General features: G+C 47.5%; 1 protein-coding gene across 1 annotated transcript in view; it reads right to left on the bottom strand.

Annotated features, from left to right (window-relative positions):
* The window catches only part of Ephb1 (EPH receptor B1), a 416,176-nt gene that overhangs the window by 250,492 nt on the left and 144,176 nt on the right, over window positions 1-21,508 (bottom strand). The window contains exon 3 of the mRNA XM_051206222.1: window positions 19,748-20,429. Coding sequence (XP_051062179.1) covers window positions 19,748-20,429 — 682 coding nt within the window. The remainder of the gene's footprint in view (window positions 1-19,747; window positions 20,430-21,508) is intronic.

The following is a 21,508-nucleotide window of genomic DNA, read 5'->3' as shown; positions in this document are numbered from 1 at the left end:
AAAAAAAAAAAGAGGTTTCTCCATCTGGGCTGCCATTTGCATTAGGATCTTGTTGCTGTTGGGCTTTGGTTACAAAACCAGGCAGGTGCTGAATGACAAGCCTTGCCTCCACCCGCACCCAGTGCCGTTATCCTAGAGTGGCATCTTATAAAGAGCTGTTTAGGGAAACGTGTGGTGTTTCTGGAAGAAATGTCTGGACCATGATGGGTGTTACAAAAGCACAGATGGTATGGGGTGACTTCTGGGGAAGTGAACCCTGAGATTCCCCCCAAATGAAAACTAGCCACCTGAAAAACAAGACACATTTAAGCCACACAAGACAAACTGTTCTGCAGCAATTCAGATTTATCTATGAGCAGGTTAGAAAGTTGGCAAGCTGGCCAAAGTTCCCTGTCATCTCAGATTTGATTGCCTTTTGCCTTTCTGATGAATGGGTCCATCCCAGAGCTGCCTTTATTGGGCCAGGAGAGGAGTTGATCTCCCACAAAGCTGGAGACTGCCAGGCTGCAGTGCCCAGGGGAGTCTCAGTCCAGCTGCCTGTGCTCCTGACTCTTTCCCTCTGCTCTTGCCCAGGAGCCAGAGTCAGAGAAACCCTGGGGTTGTTGTTCCCCTACCTAACCCCTGGATCTTTGAACTCATGGAAGGAATGAGCTGGTCCCAGTTTGTGGCCATAGTTCCCACAGATGGGGACATCAGAGCAGAGCAGACTTGTTGACAGCCACTAGGGCCACATGATGTCAGTACTTTCTGCCATACATCATCTTTTTCTCTGCCTTGTTTTCCCCCTTCTTCCAATAGCCCTTTCTAGTCACATGATCCTATTTGTGCATGCTCAGACTCATATACAGAAGATTTAATGCAGGCTGCATGCAGGCACACAGGTATACCTCCCACTAGGCAAAGTCTTTTGTTCACATTGTTCGATTGGGTTTTTCTGGTATTTTCTCATTACTAATAGTCCTTCTTTTAAAAAGGGTGTTCTTTACTAACTTTGTCTCCATGGTGTCTTCACCCACAGTTATCTGCCTCCTGGGTTTATTGGGACAATTAAATGAGATCAAGGAGACAGTATTCTGCCCAGGCCAGGAATACACAGCAGGTATTGGGCTGGTAAGTGCTACATGGGAAAACACAGGAGATATTTCCCACCCATTCTCCTGCCAAGGCCGACCACTCACTCCTATGAAGCTTGTGCTCACTCTCTGTGCATGCTCTCCTGAGCCCTGTCCTCAAATCCAGCCTGTAGGACAAGCTCTCCTCCTGCCAAAGATGCTCTGCTACCAGATTCAGGACTGCAAAATGGAGGACTATCCTGACCCCCAGCTCATTAGATATGGCATCTGAGGTCCCTGAGCTCTCCAAGTCTCCAGAAAAGAGTTTCCAGCATCGACTCCCTAACTCAATAGAAAAAGTCAACAGCGTTTGAAATGGCTTTCTTCCTACATTTAAAAATAAGATCATGAAAAGTCCCCTAGAAAAATCAATGCTGGCTTTTTTTAAAACTCCAAATCAATATGATGTGTGAAAGTTCTCATTAAGACAGAGGTGGGGGAGGTCAAAGAAACAAGGAGAATCTAAAAGGAAGAGGTGGAGAGAGGGGAGGAGACAGTAGGGGACCTAGAACTGTGCTGGCCAGGCCAAGAGGTGAGAAGGGGGGAGCAGGCAGGAAGGTTAAGATGCCAGATGCAGAGCACAGGGTTGGTGACTACTATGGAAGGGCTCCTTTCAGGACAAAGGGACGTGCTGAGTGGATCCAAGAAGCCTTGGGATTGGCCACTCCCTCCAGAAGCCATTCCCCAGCCTTAGGAATTTGGGGACAAAAGGACAAAGAGGGTATGGGAAGACAGATAAGGCGCTATATTGGGAGGCAGACTCTAACAGAAAACTCAATTATTATGTCCAGCTGGTATTGGAAAAATAATCAAAAGTCATTTTTTGAAAACAAAATTGTGGGGTAAAGGGATGACAGGTTTCCAAGTATCTTAGCCTGACCTCTAAATCTTTGTGTAGCTGGAAATGACTTTGTACCCCTGGTCCTTCTGTCCCCACACCCTTAAAAATTCTCTATAAAAGATGTCTAAGGAGCTGGACAGTGGTGGTGCGCACTTTTAATCCCAGTTTAGGAGGCAGAGGCAGGTGGATCTTTGTGAGTTTGAGGCCAGCCTGGTCTACAAAATGAGTTCCAGGACAGCCAAAACTATTACACAGAGAAACCCTGTCTCAAAAACACAAACAAACAAACAAAAATGTCTAAGGGTTAAGGTAGGCCTTGAAGGGTTGCTAAGATTTAAAATGTAGACTTGTTGCTGCAGGAGTGGGGAGGGGATTTGGGATGAGAAGGTAGCATGGCCTGTATAAAAGCTGTCAATCAGAGCTGAATGGCTGCATGGTGAACAGTCTTTGGGGGCCAGCAGTGCACAAAGACTTCGCAAGCATTCATTACTATCATTCCCTACTATGCTGAGAAACAGACTACCATTATGCACATTTTATAGTTGGAGAAAACAAGGCACAGATAGGGGATGTAACCTACTGGGGGTCATACAGCTAGTACTGGGTTTGGGGCCTGTGATAGGCATGTGCATTCTTTGTGTGTGTGTGTGTGTGTGTGTGTGTGTATGAGTGTGTGTATGAGTGTGTGTATGAGTGTGTGTATGTGAAGAATTTGGAAAGATTTGTTCATAGGGGGTGATTGGCCTATTCTGGGACTTGGGAAGATAAATCTGGAGACGGACATGGGTTTGGTTAGAGGCCACAGTGACTAGCAGCAGGATGACACATGTCCCTGGGATCAGGGGCAAATTTAAAGCACCACATAGCACTCTCTGAAGGCTCTCCCTCCAGCAGAGTCACTGGCTCCACTGACCTTTGGACCATCCTTTCCTAAGACAGGCTCCCTCCTTGTGGTGGGTCAGAGCAGATGTCTCAGTGTCTCTCTGAAGTGATAAGGTGCTGTCCCAGCTCAGGCCTCTGAGCCTGGAGCTGCCATTGCCCCCACGTTTGAATAGTCTCTACATTGTTTCCTATCCAGGCTCTCTGAAAACTCCCAGTTGATCCTGCCCCTGCCACCCCTGGGTTTTAATTCTACTCAGATGACTTTTTTGAAAGCGCTGAATACAGACAAGGAAGGCTTCTACTCCTTCGTTCTCCCATCCTCCCACCGCCAAGCCTACAGTTGGCTCCTCAATCATACAGAAGCAAAGAGCCTTTTAACAAATCATTGAAAGTGCCAGGGACAGAGCCCAAGGCTCTGGCAAAAGCCCTGGCCCCGTGCCACACCTCAACTGTTAGGGGAAAAAAATTTCCAGGATGATCCAGGAATCCACTTTAGGCTTTTCCCCTTCATCATCAAGGTCCCCCTGCTAAATCACTCCTAGGAAGGCAATAAAAAAATGGTCCTTCTGGTATCTGGACACGCAAATGTCCTCTTAGACCACAGAACTACTAAGGCTGGGGCTCTGATAGAAGGATATTTGTCAGACCAAAGAAGAAAAATAGCTACCAACATTCAGCTCAATGAGTATCAGATTTATTGATTATTTGTCAATAGTACTGGGCTATGCAGGTGCACCAGGGCCCACAACAGTAGGATTCAAAGGCCAAGCAAAGCTATCACAGACAATGTTAGAAGGAACATTTCACACCCAAGAGAATCCCCTCCCAGTCAAACAACTGCACCCTGTGTCCCATTATCCACCTAGATAACAAAAGCATTTAATTAATCCCTCAAGCCCCTTCTTGTGACATAATATAGAAAACTGCAATTGTTATGTTAAAAACATATGTTTGCTGAATGCAACCCCTCAAAACATGGTGTAATTTCTGTGACCCCATTTTGATATTATCTCTTAAAATTCTTATGCATCATCTCAGAAGGAGACCCAAAGATGCAGACACTCTCTGTTCAGCCAGGAAGCCTGTGTACAGGGCTGGTACAGAGCAAGGATGCAGGGCTGATGCAGAGTAAGGATGCAGGGCAGGTGCAGAGCAAGGATGCTCTAAAAGAGAATGAGAGAGAAGAGAGAGAACCTGGTAGGTGAAAAGAGGCGGCTTTCCCTAGGCAGATCCTGCTTCAGGAACAAGCATGCCAACCAGTTCTGGTCCACACCAGGGCAAGGCCATGCTCAGACTGCAGATTCCTATTTCCGATTTGTATTTAAAAGACCTCTGTTTAAGTGGTCACATCTTTTAGCAACCCATAGAGGAGGACATTTTAACAGCTTAGCTTACATTTCTTTCTTGAGGGGCAGGGGGTGGGGTGGAGTGGTGGTTATTTCAAACAGTGGTGTATGAAGTCCACGGAAATATAATGTAAGAACTATTACAGAGTTGAATTCACCTCTTCTCTGTGGGTCTCAGCTGCTCCTCCCACTGAACTGAAACACAGTCATAAAAAAGAAAACTAGCCCACGTGGTCCATATAATGGTGGGAGAAGACAGACGTGGGAATATGATGCAGTTTGCTTTTCTGTAGAGAAACAGAGCAGACGCCTTGCCAGTTTGGAGGTAGACAAAGTAAAGGGCCGTTTGTGGGAACCCATTAGATTTATAAAGCAGTACTTTGGGTGAGAATGGAGAGAAGTTCTCTTCGATCAGAAGGCCTGCTGGCCACTTCTCACTAGCCAGCACCTCCTAACCAGGGCAGCAGTTCTGCTCCATCCCCTGCCCTCTCCGTGAACCTATCCATTTAAGAACACTGGGCTTGTTGCACAAACACACCATGCCAGTGGCCTGCCAGGCCCATCTCCACCCAGGCAGACAGACAAGTGCCCCAGTCCTGTACAGAAATTCGAGAGCAGACCCCAGGGGGACAGTGTCAGCATCAGGCATCTGCTCCACCTGCTGAGGAAAATGCTCAGGGCAGGGCGATGTCAGCTATGAGAAAAGTTAAAGGAAGGGTCAGAGTGCAGAGAAGCCCCTCCCTCCACTCCCACCCCCTCCAGAGCAAGAAGCAGGAAGCAACTAAGCTCCCACTCCAGGTTACTTAATCAGTCCTGTTTCCTCCCTTTTCAGTTTGCTTCTCAGATTGCCTGGGCCTCGCCCTGATAAGTTAAGCCTTCTCCCTGGCACCAAAGCACTATTGGGCCCCATTGAAAGCTTCCTTTCTAGCTGGCTTTGGCTCCTGAGCAGCTGTTCCCCTTGGCCTTGCTGCTGTCCTGTCTACAACAGCATCTCCAAAGTCCTCTACTGTGCGGGACAGAGGGCCGATTAGAACTCGAGATAATTTTCCCAAGGCATTACAGCACTTTCTTTCAAGAGGCATGACAGCGAGAGAGGGATAAAGCTTAAATTTCAAGGAGCAAATACTTTTAAGACTGGAAGGGAAAATGGTTTAATTGCTTAAGTTCTTATTAGCCTCCAACAATATGGTGGGCGGGTGGAAGAGAAAAGAGTTGGGGTGCATTTAGCTTCCACAAACCTGTTTTGCCTGATGAGCTTGTGAGACAGGAGGCCAGACACATCTGATGGCTGCTGCTGGCCTCAGAGAACTCCACCCACTGTTTCTGGGCCTTCTCTAGCTGCAGCCAAGAGGCCTAGGGGATCCCCTCTTTGCTCTACAAAAATTTATTGATCATTCAGGGAACATCAGTTAACAAGCAGAGCTCCTCCCTGCACTCAAGAACACACACACACACACACACACACACACACACACACACACACACACACCGTGCATAGGTCCCTGCCACATGCTACCACCAGAGCTCAGAACACCTAGGCATCAGTGGCATTGCTGTCAGCCATGACTTCCCACAATTCATTGCATGGTACATGCATCTATGGCCTTGGCTTCTGTAATGCCCCAGGGTCTGGGGAGATGTGTGGGAATATTAGAAAGAAGCCAGATTGCTTCTTCTCTGGTGTAGCCATTGCCTTAGAGGAATGAACCAATTATTCTTTTACCTTCCTACTTCCAGTCTTCCTGACTAGTTAGGTCCATCTGTATTGTAGTAAAGTTTCCATGGTCCTCATTTTCATTTCATAACAAATCAGAAACTTATTTCATTTAAGAATATGCTCTGGGCTGAGATGGTGCATGCCTTTAATCCCAAAACTTGGGAGACAGAGGTAGGAGGATCTCTCTGAGTTCCAGGCAAGCCTGCTCTACAGAGTGAGTGCCAGGACAAGCTCCAAAGCTACACAGAGAAACCCTAACATGAAAAACAAAAACATAAACAAAAACAAAAAAAAAATATGCTTAGAGGTTAGAAGGCAACTTGCAGGAATTGGTCCTTTCCTTCTACCATGTGGGTCCTGGGGAGTCAAACTCAGATTGTCAGTCTTGGTAGCGGAAATCTTTACCCTCTAAGCCACCTCTCTGGCCTGTTTCATTTTCTTCAATGCTTAAGGCCCTTACTACAAAAATTTTGATAGTCGAGAGCACCACCCCCACCTCCATATATTTTGTGCTGACAGAAAATGTATCTCACAGATGCCCAGTCACCAGGGACCAACTTCACTGCCTTTTCTAGAGAGGACTCTGCTAAGTTAGTCATTCTGGCTGTCACCAGGCCTGCAGTGTTAGCCCCGTGGACTGGAGCACTACACTGGGGAAGCACTCAGTCCTGCTTGCCGTGAGATGAGTGGGTGAGAGCCAAGCCTGTCCTGATACTGGCTGCTGCTTCCCAGGCCACACACCAGCCAGCACTCCAACACAAGGCAGCCGGTTGCTCTGGGAAAACTTGGTGAGATAGCACAATGGGAGCCCCACCTGGAGCCCATGAGGGCCAGATAGGGCCAGTCAGGGAGTGTGTGTGAAAGAACATCTTGATTTTGTTCAGAGCCATTCCCCAAGCTGAATCTTCCCAGTGTCCAGGCTGCTTCTGTGTCGGGGGTGGGGATGGGGGTGCAGGGCAGTGCAGCCAACCCTGCCTGGGAAGGCAAGGCTCTGACTGCTCACTCTCCAGCAACCAGAACAAAGGTTATCAATAAAAAGATACACTGAAATGTCCACCGTTAACTGGGAGATTGTGACAGTGAAAAGATGAGCTTTGGAGTAGATGGGGGCTGGAGGGGGTGGTCACAAGAAACTGTCACTTCTGGTTTTCTCCCACCTTACAAGGGAAAAGTAAGACAAAGCCCTCTTTGACATTTTGAAGAAGCTTTGCTCTTTATTTTGTCAAAATATCCCTCCCCAGTCCCTCCAGGGCCCTCCCCCGCCCCTTTCTACACTGGCTCTCAAGAACAGACCGATTTGCACGGGGACTGGCCTCTCTTCCAGGCTCACATTCTCTGGCTCTAATTAGCAACTGCTTTTCTTTAATTTTTGTATGTGTGTTCAAAGACCAAGGGAATGAAAGGGGAGAGCAGAGGTCTGTGTGAAAGGGGAGAGCAGACGGCCTCTCCCTCGCCCCTCTGTGTGCCCAGGCGCCCATGTTGGTAAACAGCACACAATGTCTGTCTATAGAGCCTTTTGTGGCCCAGAAGGAGGGACCAGCCCACAGTTACAGGCAGGAAGGCAGACTGGGAGAGGAAGGATTGAGGAGACCTGACACTGGAAAAACAGATGGCTTGGGGACAGCCCTCTCCAGCTCCCTCTCACGGGCCAGGAGGAAATGGGTGGAGGGATGTCCAAGTCAGTGGTCTGGCCTAGGCACAGTTGCTATCAGCCCTCTGTGTGGCAAATCTGCCCCACCCCACCCCCAGGCCTACAGCAAGTCAGAGGCAGGAGTACTGCTCTACTTGGCACTCATTGCTCATTTGTAGATTGTGATGGGCAGGCAAGAAGAGGCATTCTGATGGGAGGGGGTCACTTAAGTCAATTATCCCAGCACTCAGCCCCAGCAGGCTGAGGCAGGAGGGCTGAAAATTTAGCTGCCCTGATCTGCATTGCAGACCTTGTCTTGTGATAAAAAGAATCAGAGGAAACCAGCATACCTTGATGGAAAAAAAAAAATGTGGGGAAAACTGTGAAGGCCAATCACTGAAGACAAAACACTCCCAAATAATTGCTTTCATCAGCGAGAACTCGTAGGCAAGCAGGTAGGCTGGCTGGTGGGCAGCCATGCTATGCGAGAAGGGTACCATCAACCTGCATAGTAGATCAGTGATTCACAACCATGTGCGTCACACCCAGCAACCAACAGATGGGATACTGGTTCTTAACCTGTGGCTGGAATGAAAGATTTGAAAGCAAGAGGAGCGGGATTAAAAGAATTCCTATCAATAAAGACAAATCAAGGCACCAGGGGATTCTAAATTCTATGATTCCAAAGTTAAGATAATTTAATTAATGATATTATTATGAACATGCATAGTTATGTATTAATTATTTTGATGACAAAAACCACTCTTGCAATATTTGCAATTGATTTCAATGATAGTCATTGATTTCCTATATTTTACTATGTAAGGAATTAATTGCGCAAATGGAAATTCAAATCTAAATAGTTTCCCAGAGGGGGTGAATAAAAACAAGGAACGGAGAGAGAAAGTGGCTTATTAAAACTCTGCCCATGAGCAGCTTTTCCCTTTCCTCTCTTTGGAATCAATCTAGAAGGAAGACAGCTGAGAAAACTGAACAAATGAAGGAAATGAAAAGAAAACAGGGCAAACAAATTTGGCTCAAGACATGGAGGGGAAAGGCAAACAGCCAATCAGGGGAGAAGTGCTCCAAGCCGCAGGGGCTCCACACTGGAGTAGTATAGGCATGTGTGTATGACAGACCCGGAAACCAAATGCAAGCCCCCAAACCACCTAGCTCCCAGAACAGGCAAATTTTGCCAAGCTCATGATTTGGCAGCGTTCTTGCATATTCCATACAACTTGCACGAGCCGCTCCATCCGTCTCGCACAGAGAGCAGATTGTCATTTCCCACTTGAAATACACACACTGCACTGACCTTATGTCCTCTGTCAGGCGGAGATGTTATCACCAGCTTCTAGGGAAAGGGTTTCAGAACGGGTGGGCTTTTGGTTGTTCTGCTGGGTTTGTTCTGCGTGTTTGTGCACAACGTGTCGCTGTATTGGACAACAGACAGACAAGGCCTCTACCATGGCTGGTAACTGTCTCCATCTGGTTTTGCCATCTTTGACTTCAAAAGTGCCTGCCTAGAGCCCTGTTCTGGGTTTTTCCAGCACCATGCCCCTCCCTTAGGCTAAGATGCTTTCTTAGATATCCTCTCAATGAATGCCCCCCTCCTCTTCAGCTCACACCCTCCTTTCACATATTTTGCATCAGATGTGTTTTGTTTTGTTTTCACTTGACAGATGGCAAGACATGGCCATTGCCTATTAGAGCTTTCAAGGAGGGGGAGAAATTGTGTGTGGGGGGGGCTTAGGTAAAAGGTAGTTCATTCTGAGTGGTGACTGCGGCCACTCTGTGGACCTCTTGATCCAGTTCTGGCCTAGAGGAAAAGAACATTATCCATGAAATCCCCAAGAGCAGGTCAGAGTCCGGGCACCTCAGTGGAGGCTTCTGTGAAGTCACCTCCCCCAGCAAATTGAAGTGACTCTTAGCTTTTCTCTAGTTAGGAGGGGTAGCAGGCAAAAGAAACAGCAGTCCCATGCCATATGTGGCCTTGGGAAAGCTGCTCGGCTTCTCTGTGCTTCGGTGTCCATGGGGAAACATGGAGGTACGAACTGCATGCCATTCATAGCAGTAAGGATTTAAGAGAATCTGGCAAAGCACCTAGCTGGGTCCATGACACAGCCATGCTACATCATTTCAGCACAAGATAACCCAGAGAAGCATGCTGACGTCAAAGCCACCAGATTCTGGAAATGAAAAGGAAAGCAATGCTAAAGTTTATATAAACACCCTCCTACGTCCTTTCAAACATACGCCATTAATGCATTAACCTTTATTCTAGTCATCGTCATTATGTGCAATGCTGGAGCGTGCATGCCATAGAGCATGTGTGGAGGTCGGAGACAATTTCCTGGAGTCTGTTTCTCTTCTACCATGGGATTAGAGGATTGAACTCAGGTCCTTCAGCGAGTGTTTTTACCTGCTGAGCTTGTATTGGTATTGCTGGCCCCACACTGGAGCATTGATACATCATTTCTCATCTATTGTTTTTATTTAAAACAATGAAAACATTTACTATTTAAAAGTGTGTTGAGAAAGGAAGGAGGAAGGGAGAGGGGGACAATAGCAGCTAGAAGAAAGGGGGGGGGGCAGAGGAAGAAAGATGGAGAGGCAGGGAAGTCCATGGCCCACAGAAAAAGAGATACCGCAGAGCTGGAGGAGAAAAACCAGAAGATGCTGGAGGCAGCACTGAGCAGCATCCCAGGCTGAGGCAGAGGCAAGACCAGGGCTTTGGCACATTGGGAAGATGAATGTCCAGGACACCTGCTCAGAGGTGGAGGTGAGTGTGATTTGAGGCTGCTGGGAAAGGGAAAGGAGTCTCAGGTCTAGAAAGGAGGGGTGGTGAATGGGAGGGAGCCGGAAGAGGTGAGGGCGGAAGGCTGGTTTAAGAAGAGTGTGCCACCAGGATGAGGCACCCTGAGGTCAGTTGAAACCATAAAGAGGAGTGGAGGGGCTGAGCCAGGAGGGCCAGAGCTAGAAGATCCACAGAGAAGAGTAGAGAATCCCAAACTCAGTTCAGAGGCAGGAGGGGAAGAAAAGGAAAAACAAAAATGTTCCCACCAGACTGGGTATTGGCTTTCCTAAAAGTAGACCGCAAGAACGACACAATCCTCCAGCATCAGGCACCTGCCCTGTCTCTTCTACAGACATTCATTGTCTAGGAAATGCCTGAATAGGTGTGTGTAAGGCATGCGTACAATGCAGGGAACACGGGAGATGGGCAGTGAGCATGTGCAGGAGGCCACGCAGAGCAAGAGGGACAGGACAGAGGAACGCAAAGGAGACTGGAGGGAGCAGACTCCATACCGAGTACCATTCAGTACTCCCACATCCATGCTGCTTTCTAGCAAGCCAGGCCTTCGGCAACTTCCAGAGCTTCCCAAGGTTTAACGACTCTCACTGTGAGGTAAATGCAAATTGAAACCGGAATGAGATGCCATTTTTCATCTACCAGATTGGCGATGATAGAAATGATTGATATTTTATTATCTTGGCAGACGTATGGGGAACAAGAACTTATACACTGTTGGTGGGGTGCAAAACAAAGTTTTTGCTAGAATATGCCTTTTTGAGGGAACACAATTTGGGAATATCTATCAAAATTAAAAATGTATAAACTTTGACTCAGCAATTTTACTTCAGAGAATTTGCTGCATTCTTAGCTCCTAGAAAAGTGCTTGGCACAAAGAAAGCCCTCAATAAATATTCATCGAGTAAATTAATTAATGAATTTATCTTGCCGATGTACTCACATATTAGTTCAAAGATTAATACGCAAGGGTATCTATCCCTGTGTTGCTCAGAAATAGCAAGAGATTGGGGGGAGGGAGACTAAATGCATATAAATGAAGAACCAGTAAAATAAATAGATAAGATGCAATGAAATAATAACAATCAGCACAAACTATTTTAACCTTCATTGTGAAGCAGGAAGTGAGGGGGCAAGGCCAGGTACAGAGCTCCTGTCAAGTCCCCATGGGGGTGGGTCAAGGGTTGTTTGTATCCTGAGTGAGCAAATCTCAGGTCTCCTCTGCTAGAGAAAGTTTAAATTGTAATAGTAAGAAAGGCTGCTGTGGCATGGTGGAGAGGTGGTAGTCCAGCATAAAAGGAAATTTACCTACCTGGAGTGTTTTCTAATACTAAAAACAGGCAAACTGGAGATGTAAAGATCTGTGTCAAACTTCTGCCCCAAGAAAGAAAGTCACAAAGATGAATCAGGCTGTCCTGGGGACTGTGAGAGTTCTATCCCTGGAGGGAATGACATGGGTCAGTTGGAGGTGATTCACCCTGGGGCCCAGATGACATGGGTCGGGTGGGGCCCTGGTCTAGCCAAGAAGGGGTCTTCTCTATAGAGTTCTCCAGACCTTCACTCCACTTGTGGTCCAACATCTTCTGGCTATGGAGGCTCTTTCAGGGAGGAAAGCAACATATGCTGGGAATTAAACCTGCTAGATCTGAAAATATAATAAAAATATATGTAGGAAAGGTCCAGCCGCCACCAGTGAGTTTCCAAAAGCAATATGGTCATGAAGATGACCCAACCTACTTGACTTCTAGACTCCAATGAGGAACAGAAAGACCAGAAACATGGAGGCCTGCAGATGATAGAGCAAGATGCAGCTGAAGAGGGTATGGCTCGGCTGTGACCAGGAACACACACTGATGTTGGAAGCCCTGCGTCAGTGATCAGGTTCAACCGGAAACCAGAAGGCTGACTTCCTGTCCACCTTCTAATGAACACCTCAAGACTGAACAGGGTCCCGAATGTCATCCAAAAAAGTTTCCTGAGGTAGTCTGTGGAACCTCCTACCTCCGGAGCCTGTTGCAGGTGACCTGAGTTCTTCCTAACCTCCCTGAACCTGCATGCAGAGAAGAGGCTAGTCCACTTGCAGGTACATGGACACAGCTTTCGGCAAGCTGAGTAAATACTCAGAAGGCAAATGTTCTCTGAAACTAACCCTGGCTGTTACTTTAGCCAACAAAGAGAACACAGGTCACCTAAAGGCCAAGAGCTGTCTCTAGGGAAAGGTCAAGGTTACTTCTTTCAATGTCCCATTCAAAGCCCTGACAGCAAAGGCTTGTGTCCTTTGCCACAGCCCTACTATGGCTTTTCAGTTGTCTCCATCCCACTGTACTGAGGAAGATCCAGGTGCACCAGGGGCTCTGTCAACACTGTCATCAGCCAGTGGCAGCAGGAAGTAAAACCAAGCAGACTAACTGAGCTCCTGGGGCCCAGAACCAAAAGTCACAGGTAGGCTTGGATTTAGAGTGAGTTTCTTCTGACTGACTCACTTCCCTTTGGTTCAAAGAAGTGTGTGTTCAGAACCCGCAGAAAGGGACTCCCCAGCACCAGGGAGCAATGGCATGGAAAGCAGAGGATACTATTCCTTGGAAAATGTCCCTCCCAAACCCAAGAGTTACAAAGCAACAGTATCAAGAGGCGGATCCTTAAAAAGGTAACCTTGGTCCTGCCTCAGAGTAAGGTATCAGAGTTTGTTGACTCCCGTGAGGGGGGGGGGTAGGGGTCGGGGGAGGGAGGCAGTAGCAAGAGGAAGGGAGGGAGTGGGAACTGGGATTGGTATGTAAAATGAGAAACGATTATTTTTTAAAATTAAAAAAATGATAAAAAGAAGAAGAAAAAAAAAGAAAAGAAAAGAAAAGAAGGCAAGGAACAAACCAAGCTAAGGCAGGGCACTTATAACTAAGAAAAAGGGGGGAAAGTAATTATGAGGACCCCTATCCTATGAATGGAGGGCACAGTGGCCCTCCTCTTCAGAAGATGCAATCCTTGCTACTGTAGAACTGAACCTGCCAAAGACTTGGACTTGAACTTCTTTAGCTCCAAACCTGAGGGAAGTGGATTTGAGCCCATTCTGAAGCACCCTATCTGTGACATTCTATTCTAGCAGCACTCACGGACCAGGATGCTTAGTGTGGCTGAGCTAGAACACAGCCTTGAGGAGTCCTTGATGCGGATTAGAAAGTCACATCTGGACACCACTGTATTCTCTCCCCTCTTTCTCTGACACAAACCCTTAGGCCAGGGAGCTGGGGTCACCCTCCAGAACTGGTGCGCTACTTAGATGGTTTGTAAAGTGTTCTCATGCTGTCTGGAAAGAGTGGTTGAGTCCAGTCAGAAGATGACAGCCAACAAAAAAGTCCTGGGCAGATGCATGGTGCAGAATTGTGTAAGGACATCCAGAAACCACATACAAAACCATGGCCAATATTCCTGTAAACATGTTTTAAAGGATGGTTAACTTCAGCCTAGTATAGTCTCAGAACCAGAGGCAGATGACAGTATCTCAAGACCTGAGTTCCAATCCCAGAACTGACAGTATTTGGCTAGTCCTCTCCATGGACAAATTCCACCCATGCCACTCACTCGCTCAGTTCCAGACCTCATAGGTTTTCATGAGCAGATGACAGTACAGTCAACAGCCACCTTCAGGCCCCCCGCTGAACTCCTACCCCAGAGGTATTCCAATACTCACATCATAATGCATATTCATTAAGTCATGGATGGCCAGGCTTAATGCAAAATGCAGACTTCCTCCAAGACAGCCCTTCTGCCTAAAGGGTGTTATCACTCAGTGGTCATGGGCTGACCTGAGATAGTCAAGACTATCTGGTCAACAACAGTGGGGTGAGGGTCTTCTGGGGGGCAGAAGGGGAAGTGCAGAACCTAAGGGGGATTTGGACCCTGACACCTACATCCTATGCTGACTTTAGAGCTCAACATGTTAGTGGCAGTGCAGCTAAGGGGCATCCTTCCAGCTCCTCTCGCTGTCTTTCATGGTGTCACAGACCATTACATCCAGCCAATTACATATGACTCCACTCTGGAGGGCACCGGGCACGGCCACTGTAGGAAGCCAAGGAGACCCCCGGTGGTTTCGTAATGAACTAGCCTATTGGGAAATCCTATGAAGCTCATCTTATAGGGCTGCAGTGTTAATGACCTTGACCTCCCTTGACCCTGAGAATAGATGGTCTCCCTGGGGCTTGAGGGGAGGCCAGCTGGGCTGTGGACTTTCTCTCGCCAGCTGACTACCGGTGTGCCGGGGCATTGGTAGTGTTCCTCAATGCCCTTGAATGTGGCTGCCAGCACAGTGGCCTGATTCATGTGCACATACATGGGAACACATATGCACACGAACATACACTGTTTCCCAGGGCCTCCCCTTTCTCCTGCAGAACCTCAAGAGGAACTGTCAAGGATTCTTAAGTTGAAGCTAATAATCCAAAGGGGTATGGGAACAGGCCCTAGAAACCCCCTTTGAATTAAATTAGACACATTTTTCTCCACCTTTAAATCCTGCAGATTTTTCATTGTAACTCCCTTAGGCTTATAAAGTGGCTCATCTCAGCTGTTCAAGTTGACAAAAGGTATAAAAATTGTTGGAAGGTTCACAGTGTCCCTTGGCTTTCCATGCATGAAGGAATTTACATGTAGGTAGAAAATGACCAAAGAAAAAGGTCCCCACTTGGTGTGTGTGGTGAGGTTAAAGATGCAGCTATTCTAGGGAAGGAGAACCTTTTGGAAATGTCAGGGTAGAGCCTGCACAGGTAGGGCTGCCAAGGACAACACTGCTTCTGCAGGGAGATGGAGAGCTGGAGAACCAGGGAACAATTCAGAACAGAGAACTGTCCTGTTCTCTAGGATGTTCAAAGGCCCTGTCAGCATCCATGGTGGAACTGATCATGGTTGGACTTGAGAATTCCTGGAAAAGCCATGGAGTTTCCCAGCTACGCTCAGCTCCATTGCTAGTTTGAAGTCTGAACAGGAAATAGGAATTTTAAAGGTGGGCTCCTGTCAGCTGCCAGGAGTAGTGCTGTTCCTACTGTTCTTGGGGTCCTGGTACCAAGTAGCTAGTGCTGCCCCTCTGCAGGAATGAATATTCTTTTCAGTAACTTCTGACCAGTCAGCTTCCTGCTCCTCTCTCACCTACTCAAAATTCCTCTGGGGCTCCTGACCAGCTTCAGCACCAGGTCAATTAGCCTCTGGCCTGCATCCTATCTGCTAAGGTCAGAATTCTCTGGGCACCATAGATCACTATCCTCTGCCATAGGTTGAGGCACCTGGGGCAGGCAGGAATGTGGACAAGCAGGGATGACAGACAGGGCTGTGTACCCTATTATTCCCTGAGCCACAGCCCATCACTTCTACCTAATGCCCCATGGCTGAAAAGAAGCTCATGAAGCAGATCCTTCTGGAAGCTTTAAGGGCAAAATCAGCCCTTCAGAGAATACACAAGGCTGGAACATAACACCCCCCCACACCAGGGCCTGCTCTGGAAGCCATGGGCACCCACAAGGTGTGTTGCAGCCTGATGCTTCAGTAGAAAAATGAGTCTGTTCCCAGTAGGCTCCCTATGATTGCTAGTTCCAGCCCTGTGCCAGTTAATTTTTTGTCAACTGGACATAGTTGAGAAGGCAGAATCTCAATGGAAGAACCGCTTCTTCCATGAGACTGGCCTATAGGCAAGTCTGTAGTGGCACTTATTTGACTAATGATTGATGTGCGAGGGCCCAGCTCCATCCAGGCTGTGCTACCCCTGAATAGTAGTCCTGAGTTCTATAAGAAAGCAAGCTGATCAAGTCATGAGGGGAAAGCCAGTAAGTAGTGTTGCTCCTTGGCCTCTGCATCATTCAGTTCTTTTGCCTCCAAGTTCCTGCCCTGTTTGAGTTCCTACCCTGCCTTCCCTCTAACGATGGACTATAATTGGAAGTTATAAGCTTAAATATAAGCCAACATCTCAGTTGTTTTGGCTCATGTTGTATCACAGCACCAGAAACCCTAACTCACAGCCTCACCATCTTCCCTTCAGGCTCACCTTGACCAATATATTTTAAGGTTTGCTCAGCACCAGCGTGTGGTCGGCCTAGCACACAGAGAGCTAGGCTGCATGGGGTCCACACAAAGAACCACTTCACCACCAACTTTAGTGCAAGGAATGTGGCACAAAGCGAGAGAGAAAGCTGTGTTTTTGTGTTAATCTGCCAAGCTATGAGCACAGGACCTGAAGTTGAACTAGATGAGCCAGCTCCCAAGTAATTAATAATTCCATATTGACTGACACAGGATGAGGTCACAGTTGGTGATAGGATCAACATGCCTATAGACTTCTGCCTGGTGAGTCTAGTCCTCTCTCTCTCTCTCTCTCTCTCTCTCTCTGTGTGTGTGTGTGTGTGTGTGTGTGTGTGTGTGTGTGTGTGTGTGTGTGTGTTACAGAAAGGATGAGTCAGAGGCAGGCTTTCAGCCACAGAACCTTCTAGAAAGTATGTGAGCAGCATCCTAACACACATGTTCTACCACCCAGCTTCTGCCTGCTGTCTTCATTGTTCTCTTCTCACATCCTCTCTCCAAAACAGGAAGTGCTCCAGGCCAGAACAGCTCTTGACTGCCTGGGCTGCCTAATTGGTCTCCAGGTGCCTCTGCATAACCTGCTGACTGGTCACCATGAATTTGACAGATACATTGGTTTAAGCAGATGGAAAGTGAAAGCAAGAGAATATGGTTCCTTGCCCATCAGAACAATCACTCCTTAAGCACACACACATACACACACACACACACACACACACACAGAGAGAGAGAGAGAGAGAGAGAGAGAGAGAGAGCAAGCAAAACAAAACAAAAAATGAAGAAGCAGAAAGGATACTGTTTTACAGCCACTCTATAGTTTCTACGTATTCAAAGTCTCAGATGCAAATATCCCAGAGGCTGAGGGTGGGGGATTGGCACGGAGTGAGAACACTCTCGGGCTCCCCACAATGAGATTCAAGCAACAAGAATTCCCAGGCTATGTCAGGACATATGTTGGACCTCCATTGCTTTTCACCTGTCGTCTCTGCCATTCACCATTCTCCAGGACCCTGTTCTCCTGAGGTGGCCACCCCAGAATGGCTCTGAAGGACCAATCCCACTGCCTACCTGGCAACACAATATGCTCATATAATGTGACTGGCAGCCTCCCTTTGAAAACACGGCATACAGACCAACCTCAGTTCTCTCTACACTTTGTCTACCCCAAGGGAACAACATCCTACCAAACTCTCCATCTACACAGGGGTTGGGTCCCCTCATTCCAGCCAATCCTCACCAGAGCAATCTGGCTCAGGCAACCGAGTTCTTATACCAGCAATTGATGAAATGCAAACACCAAGCTCCTGAGACAGGGATGAAGGGCTTCTCTTGCTTTCCAAGGGAAATGGGCTTAGCTAGGCTGTGGAGCTTGAGAAACCGTGCTACTACCCAACTGTCAGTCTACACTCTCAGAAATACCACAAGAATGTAGCTACCTGTGCAATGAGACACATGCTTCCCATCTTTCCTCCACCCACCAATGAGTTTACAGTAAGTGGTTACATGTAAAGTTCAGCTATGTTCACAACAGTCAGAGATTAGAAACATCCAAGCAAGCCCATAAGAGTGGTTTGGGCCAAGAAGGAAGAATGAAAAGAAACAATTTGCATTTACATATTTGTCCCCACAGGCCCTCCCAGAACAACCATGAGAGGTGACTGACAAGTGGTGTGGACAGCAGAGCTCCCCAAAAGAGTAACATTCCAATTAGCCGAAAGAAATGAAAGCCTGTTTCCCAGAGTCCCAATTAAATCACAACCAACAATGCTTGTTCCCATCCCTGCCACTCTGCTTGGGAAATAATGAGAAAAACCGGAGGGACCCGCCAGCAACTTCCGTGTGGCAGCCCTTTGAAGCCAGAGAAATGCACCCCAGCATGGTTTGTAAGCATGCCCAGTAGCTGCTGCACCTGTGCCTTTAAGACAGCCTGGTGTCTTGGTCCCCACTCAGACCCTGAAGAATGCCAAAGAGGGTGCCCTTGCCCCACCCCCAACCTGTGGGACACAGAGGAGCTCTGTGGGACCAGCCCGGGCTGGTTTTAAAACTGTCTGCCTTGATTCATCACTGGGTCTGTCGTGCTCTCCTCTGTTTCCACGCCATCCATCATGGGTCCCAGAACCAAGAAATCCAATAAAGACACAAAGGCACAGCTCTGTGTTCCCAGCAGGCCCCAGAAAGGCTGTGCGAAGGCCCCAGCCCAGGCAATTAGCTGAATCCATGGGATCGCGTGCTGATGGGCTTTCAAAATCCCTTGCCAGGCATTTCACAGGCAGGTGTTTGGGGAAGGAGGGAAGGAAACAGACAAGGGCTGGCCAGCCCCGGGTGCTCCAGCAGCACCAGGGGATGACCTGGTACTTTAAGGAGACCTGTGATGGAGGAGCTAATTTCACTCCCAAACTACAAAAGACAGGCGGCAACCCTTGAGTTACGTTACAATGAAGATGTTCATTCCCAGGCCTTTTTAAACAATCCAAATTTCTGAAGGTCATAAGCATAATGGAACTCATCTCTCTTCCTGGCCCTACATCAACCTACATTTAGCCCCAATGGCATAGACAAGACAAGAGATATAGGATTTCTAGACCCTTCCATTCATTCTGGGACCAAATGGAGCCAGATCAGCATATTTACTACCACATATTGAACAAAGGCAATGTAAGGTTCGGAGATCTACTGTGAGCATGTAATACCTTAAACCTCTAATGTGCACAGTTTGCATCAGTCTGGCTCACTCAGAAGCAAAGGTACCTCTCCATACACAGAACATTCCCATTCCTGTCCCAGTAGCTTCATCTCCTTCCAGGGCCTGGCACTGAGCCCCTGGAGAAAGACAGTCATGCCAGAGGGCTTTGAGTTAATGAGCTACATGGCTTCAGGACCAAGTTCAATACTGTGGGAGCTGGACTGAAATGAAGTAAAATATTTTCCAAATTCAGTCACTTCTCAATTACCCTTGAGTGAACTGTCCATGACAACCCAAATACTCCATGTCCCCTAGAGCTTGAGCCTGAAGAAAGATGCAAAGAGTATTGTGTGTGTGTGTGTGTGTGTGTGTGAAAGAGAGAGAGAGATTGAGATTGTGTGTTCCCAAACCAAATATAAATAGGTGATTATAATTTCCTACTGTTTACAATTTTTCTCATCCCTTCCTCCACACATGCATACAGACAGCTGTTCCCAACTGGGAAACTATCAGGTCCAGCACTAGGGACAGAGGTTCTTCTAAGATTTCTAATAAGCCACTAGACTCTCTCTTTTCCTGAGACCCTGAACCAGAAGCAGGAAAGTAGTGACCTTGGACCTCCCCAGGTGGGATGGAATCAGACATGGAGGAGCCCCAGACTTACCCTTGCAGACCACACTGTTCTCTGGCTCATAGCCAGGCTTACAGGTACATCGTCCAATGGGCACCATCCACTCTCCATCCCCGTTGCAGTAAAGTTTTATGGGCACATCCACTTCTTCTGCATTAGGGATACACGTGCCCCGGGCGATGACCAGAGATGTGCTCTCTGCTCCTGTCATGGTTTCCGGGAACACTGCGAAATTTTGCACAATGCTGGGACACTTTTTGAAGAAGACCCGGACAGAAAGCAGAGACATGCAGGCTCCATAATCCTGGAAAGCGAGGTAAAAACCATTCCGGGTAAGAGGCCCAAAGCTTCTGACTTCTGTGTTGACCTTCATCAGCCTTCCCCCAAAATCCACCTGGGAAAAGCTCTCATCTGCAGCAATGGTGTCCACTTTGAGGTAGGGCGCTTCAGACCAGAAGGCTGACTTCTTGGTGGCAATGACAGAGTCGGTCTCATAATAGTACAAGTTGAAGGTCTCCTTGCAGGAGCCTGGGACATTTGGGAGGCTGCTGCAGTCCCTCACAGTGAAGCGCATCTCCGTGTAGATGCGATGGGCGCCCCGTCTGTTGATAAAAGTGGTGAGCAGCCAGTTGTTCTGGTTGGGTTCAAAGACGTTGCACACTTGGTAAGTACGGATAGTGTTCAGGTTTTCATCGTAGCCACTGACTTCTTCCCACTGTCCCAAGCAGGCCACAGGCACACATGCAAAATCAGAAAGGAGAGAGTGAGAAGACCAAAAGAGGAGGTGCAGAAGAGAATCCCAGGCCTTTGGAGGGGCCATAAGAGCCCACCACTCAAGAGCCCACCAGTCCCACCGCTCCACTTAACTAAAAGAGTTCATACAGGCATATCTGTGTCTTAAAGATTTCCAGAGATTCAGAGGCACAGTTCTCTACAACCCACCTGCAGATACAACAGATTTAATTGCAGAAAGCATTCCCTCATCAAACTTCACCATCTCACTCTGTGCACATCCTTTATTGTCCCTCATTGAGGGCAGGCACCATACTCTTGGCTACCAATAGCCCCTTACTCTATGAATCAGAGATCCAGTTATAAAAGAATTCCACAATGGACATCCCCATCTGTGAACCTAATATCTTTATTGTGGAAAAACTCCTTTATATAACTCTGTAAAGCACATGAGGAAAAACTTTCTTATTTGTTTCTCAACAAACTTAGATTCTCAGAACCGTTCGTTTTAGAAGAGCAATCTCTTTGAAAGAGCTAGACCGTAAAACAATGGAGGCTGCTAAGAGATACTCTTAATGAAGTTAATTAAGCCCCTGTGTGGAATTTTCAAGCTGAGATGTAGTGGAGGAGCAATCTGGGAGGACAGCACTTAGAAAGGAAGGACCATTGCTTACCCCGAGAGAGACAACCATCTTTCATATTGGGAAAGAGAACTCACATTTCAAAATCTTTATGTAGCAGAGGAAGAGTGGGGAATAGCACATTTACTTCCCATCCCCCATGAGTCCCACAATGGTTCAGTTATCTCCAATTCATGGCTAGTAAGACATCTTGCAATTTCTCAGTGGTACGTGGCTATAAGAGACACTGAATAGGAGGGATGGTGCTTTCAATGGCCTAGAAACTTTTAGAAGGGGATTTCTGCAGCAGGTGATGGGAGGAAGTTGATAACTGAAGGAGTCTTTACCCCTGGGGCTACAAAGGAAGACACATGGTGTCAAGGAAGACATCTAGAGAGCTGACCCACATACCCAGGCCTTCGGGGCTCTCTAGGCCCTCCTG

Source organism: Phodopus roborovskii, unplaced genomic scaffold (assembly GCF_943737965.1).
Source record: "Phodopus roborovskii unplaced genomic scaffold, PHOROB, whole genome shotgun sequence".
NCBI classification, from domain to species: domain Eukaryota; kingdom Metazoa; phylum Chordata; class Mammalia; order Rodentia; family Cricetidae; genus Phodopus; species Phodopus roborovskii.
Note: the sequence above shows the minus strand (reverse complement) of the source record. Positions and strands in the feature narration are given on the sequence as shown.